The sequence below is a fragment of the Rhinopithecus bieti genome, unplaced genomic scaffold (genome assembly GCF_001698545.2).
Source record: "Rhinopithecus bieti isolate Rb0 unplaced genomic scaffold, ASM169854v2 scaffold_788, whole genome shotgun sequence".
Taxonomy (NCBI): domain Eukaryota; kingdom Metazoa; phylum Chordata; class Mammalia; order Primates; family Cercopithecidae; genus Rhinopithecus; species Rhinopithecus bieti.
This window is the reverse complement of record NW_016803416.1, coordinates 3,533,039-3,537,769: the sequence shown is the minus strand read 5'-3', so window position 1 is coordinate 3,537,769 and position 4,731 is coordinate 3,533,039. Positions and strand designations below refer to the sequence as shown.

The 4,731-nt window shown below is 37.9% G+C and overlaps 1 protein-coding gene across 1 annotated transcript in view; it reads left to right on the top strand.

Moving 5' to 3' along the window:
- TAF2 (TATA-box binding protein associated factor 2) overlaps window positions 1-4,731 on the top strand; it is a 71,523-nt gene that overhangs the window by 13,724 nt on the left and 53,068 nt on the right. Inside the window, exon 9 of the mRNA XM_017882937.1 lies at window positions 2,813-2,923. Coding sequence (XP_017738426.1) covers window positions 2,813-2,923 — 111 coding nt within the window. The remainder of the gene's footprint in view (window positions 1-2,812; window positions 2,924-4,731) is intronic.

Genomic DNA, 4,731 nt, shown 5'->3' with positions numbered 1-4,731 from the left:
TTTTTTTTTTTTGGGGACGGGGTCTCACTCTGTGGCCCAGGCTGGAGTGCAGTGGCATGGTCTTGGCTCACTGCAAGCTCTGCCTCTCGGGTTCACGCCATTCTCCTACCTCAGCCTCCTGAGTAGCTGGGACTACAGGTGCCCGCCACCACACCTGGCTAATTTTTGGTATTTTTAGTAGAGACTGGGTTTTACCGTGTTAGCCAGGATGGACTCGATCTCCCGACCTCGTGATCTGCCTGCCTTGGCCTCCCGAAGTGCTGGGATTACACGCGTGAGCCACCGCACCCGGCCTTTTTTTACTTTTAAACTTTTTTCCAAACTGATTAAGTGATTATTGATTTTGTAATCTGGGTGCAAGTGACTCATTGGCAACATTAATATTAAGGTGGACAGAAATGTTTAATTTGCCTTTTTGGTTGGTTACCTGAGGGATGGAGAAGTGAGTAGGCCCTTCTGTTGGCAGTCCTAGAATGTGGGCAGCACATCTGAGTCATAGACAGCACAGCATGGAGCTCTAGTGTTAGTCCCAGTCCACTACTTACTAGCAGTTTGCACATGTACAAGTTTCTTAACCTTCTACACCTCAGTTTAAAATTTATCTTTTTTAGAATTAAGATCAAGTATGTAAAGTGTTTTATACTACACTTATATTAAGTTTTCTATAAATCGAATTTTTAGAAAGTGGTGGTGTGCTGTGGTCTAGTTAGAATCATTGTTTTAGGAAAGGATATGGGAATGACAGGATGGTCAGCATTTGGGCTATTTGGGTATCACACATAGAGTTTTTTTTAGTAATTTCATAATAACGAAGGCAGAGATCAGATTAACTAGATTGAACTAGAAAAGAGGAGTGAAGTTGAAGTGGAGAGAACTAATGAAGCCTATTCTTTCATGATTTTAGTCAAAGATGTAAGAAAGGATGCTATGTTGAGGATGAAGCAAGGCTGAGAAAAGGACTTTTTGGGTTTGTTTTATACAGAGGAAGAACAAACTTGACGCATGTGTGACACAGGGAAAAGAGCCAGTGGAGAGGGAGACATGGAATAGTCAAGTGGAGAAAGTAAATAGAGAAGGTTGAGCAAGTTCTGGTAGTGTTAGAGGGTGGGGCGCAGTAAGGAAGTAAATTTTAGAAAAGATAAGAACATTCCTTTTCTTGAGGCGGGGGAATGTAGATTAAAAACAAGTGAAAAGATAGACGTTGAGGGGAATGTTAGGCAAGTTGAAATGTATTTATGATGAAAAAGAAGTAGATTGCACAGCAGCATTGGGGTGCCTTTTGAGAGTGGAAGCCAGGATGTATTTATAGTAAATCTAATCAGCAGGACAGATCCAGGATAATCCAGGTTTTGGGAAAGGTAATAATGGTGTGATCAAAGAAGTCTGTGGCATCCTGTTATTTTATTTTTAAGAACTGCTCTGCATTACCATTTCATGAATTTATGGTATAGAAGCAAGTTGATTTCTATGTCCACCTTATATTTGTCTCATGATGCCACTGTGCTTTCATGTCGCTTAGGTCAGTGTTTCAATCTGGAGTTATGAACCGTTAGTGAAGGGATCATGAAATCGGTGCAGTTTTTTTTTTTTTTTTTTTTTAATAAAACAGAATAGGTAGTATTCAGTATAAGCCATTTGGGGTTTACTTTTAAATTTGTGTATATTGCATCTAAAGTGTGTGTGTGTGTGTGTGTTAGGTTGTGTTATAAAATGTAGTTTTTCCTGTTAGCTACTGTCAGAAAAATTGGAAAGTCAATGCTTTTATTCCAATTCACCTTTCTGATAATACTTCTAGTGGACAGGAGAGAGAGAGAGAGATTGGTGCCTAAATGAAACTTGAGTCTCAAAGGGCAGAAAGGGCATAAGACAGGTATTTCTATGGAAAAGAGCCTCTCCCTCAGTTGTTCCTATAGTACTAACACTGACTGTTATTGCTCTTGTTATCTGTGCTTCTTCAAGCAATAAAATGAGCCATTGTCCTTTCTGACCTCCATTTTAGAGGAATAATTATTTTGAGTAAGAAGAGGGGTTAGTCCATATCTCCCCATGTGCTAAAGACTAAGATGTCTATTCATCTGTAGTCCTGTCTAGAATTTAATTAGGTTTGTTTTACTGATAGAGTTAACCAATGTATGTAAGTCATGTTTCCACTTTCTTAAAAATGTTGCCTGTGAAAATTTGGAAAGAGAAAAATTAGGCTGCATTTCAGATGATTTATCATTTTTTCCTTAGGTTGAGGATTGGGTGTTCCTGAGGATTAGGTGTTGGGAGAATCAATTTGTTCTAAGACTGAGTGGCTCCACCTACTTATGTCGTTTAATCCTGAAAATGGTTGTGAGGAAATGAGGCTCCTACTCAATAGGCAACTAGCTAAAGACACCTAGCACAGAAGGTAGTAGAGTTTAGTTGTTGAATAATGGTCCATCTAATACTGAAATCTGTACCTTTTCCACTGTGTTACGTAGAAGTAATTCTAAAATCTATGCCTTTTCCACTGTATCACATAGAAGCAAATTTATATAATTTATATCACATATATTTCCTCCAGCAAATGAGGTCCAAGGCACATAGCCTACAGAGTGATTTGCAGTCATGCAACTCTTCCCTTAGTCTCCTGCCCAGCTCTTCTCTTATGTTAGAATGCTTTGAGATATGTTGTCAGTGGGAGGGGTTGGGATGTGGAGGTGTTAGGCTCCGTCCAGATATCTGTGTCAGCCCAAGAGTAACTCTTTTCTACTTATAGTTCAATGAATTATAGTAACAAAAAGTTAGGTTATGTGCTTTTAAAAGTTCTTTTTTTTTTCTTTTGTAGACTATGCCAGTTGCAATGGCTTTGTTAAGAGATGTTCATAATCTTTGTCCTAAAGAAGTCTTAACGTTTATTTTAGACTTAATCAAGTACAATGACAACAGGAAAAATAAGGTGAGGTACTTTTATTTTTTTATCTTCTACAACAGTTTTCTTAGAAAGGCAAGGTAATTTTCTAAATATTACAAAACTACCCAATGGTATTTGTTTCTGAATAAATAGTCTATAAAATCATCGTTGAGTTCATAGTACTTGAAATTTCTAGAGACAGAGGCATGTAAACACGATTTATTAGAATAACCAGTGGATAAAAAACAAGATTAGTTTTTAAATGTTCTTCAAACGTCTTGTAGTGTGGAGAGGAGTAGTGCATCAAATTTGGGGTAGCCAGCTAAAACTTGGTAAAACCTGACAATACAATTTTATTTATATACATTTATTTTTTGTTCACCTAATAATACCTAAAAGAGTTCTCGATTGGGATTAACTTTTTCCTTGATTCATTTGACCTTTTTCTTTTTTCTTTTCTTTACCATTATGTCTTTATTCATTTATTTAGCAAATAGCAATTGGATGTCATGCTTCAAAATTATTTCATCCTACTTTTAACAGTCCAACAGTCAGCAAATGTTTTTAAAAATATATGCTGTGCTAGAGAGTGTCCCGTGTTAGCTGGAGTGAAAAGATGGTTGATGCCTTAATAAACTTTATTTATTCATTAAACAACTGCTCTATATTAGTCTGATTTTACACCATCAAGGACACAACCTGATAGGGAAATCAGACAAGTAAACAGTTCGCAGTCACATGTGATAATTGATCCAATGGAAGTATATATGATTCCCTAGGGGAATGCAAGGTGTAGTCCTCTCTCAATATCCATGGACGATTGGTTCCAGGACCCCCTTTTTGGATACCAAAATCTACAAATGTTGAAGTCCTTTATATAAATATTTGCATATAACCTATTCACATTCTTTCATATACTTTTAAATCATCTCTAGATTACTTGTAATACCTAATACAATGTAAATGCCATATATATCATTGTTAATACTATACTGTTTAGAAAAGAATGGCAAGGAAAAAAGTCCATGTGTGTTCAGTGCAGACGCAGCCTTCCTTTTCTTCCCCAAATATTTTGATCTGAGGTTGGTGGAATTCACAGATGCAGAATCCATGGACATGGAAGCCACATATACAGAGAGAGGGTCAGATATAGTGTCTACTTCGAAGGATGTAGAGAGAGACTCAGGGAAGTTTAGTATAGAAGTAGTGACCCTCAAACTGAGTCATAAAGACGAGTAGGATTTTCCCAGAGTTTGAGTAGGACCAGTCTAGGAAGATTGTTCTAGCAGAAGGAACAGCACATACAAAGACACAGGTAAGTGTTAGGATAAGTCAAATTGATGAAACTTTTAATAAAACATTACAACAGTAAAAAAAAAAAAAAGTCACAGGCATGTTTATTAAAAGATGACTATTTTAATGAAAATCAGGAAAACAATATTGCCTCTTTAACATTCAAATAATTTTAAGCTTAAAGACTCCTTTAAAAATTAACATTTTAAAAGAATATGTTAACTCATTTTTTCTTGCTACTGTTTAATACTATTGACTTCAGGCCGGGCGCGGTGGCTCAAGCCTGTAATCCCAGCACTTTGGGAGGCCGAGACGGGCGGATCACGAGGTCAGGAGATCGAGACCATCCTGGCTAATACGCTGAAACCCCGTCTCTACTAAAAAATACAAAAAAACTAGCCGGGCGACGAGGCGGGCGCCTGTAGTCCCAGCTACTCGGGAGGCTGAGACAGGAGAATGGCGTGAACCCGGGAGGCGGAGCTTGCAGTGAGCTGAGAGCCGGCCACAGCACTCCAGCCTGGGCCGCAGAGCAAAACTCCGTCTCAAAAAAAATAAATAAA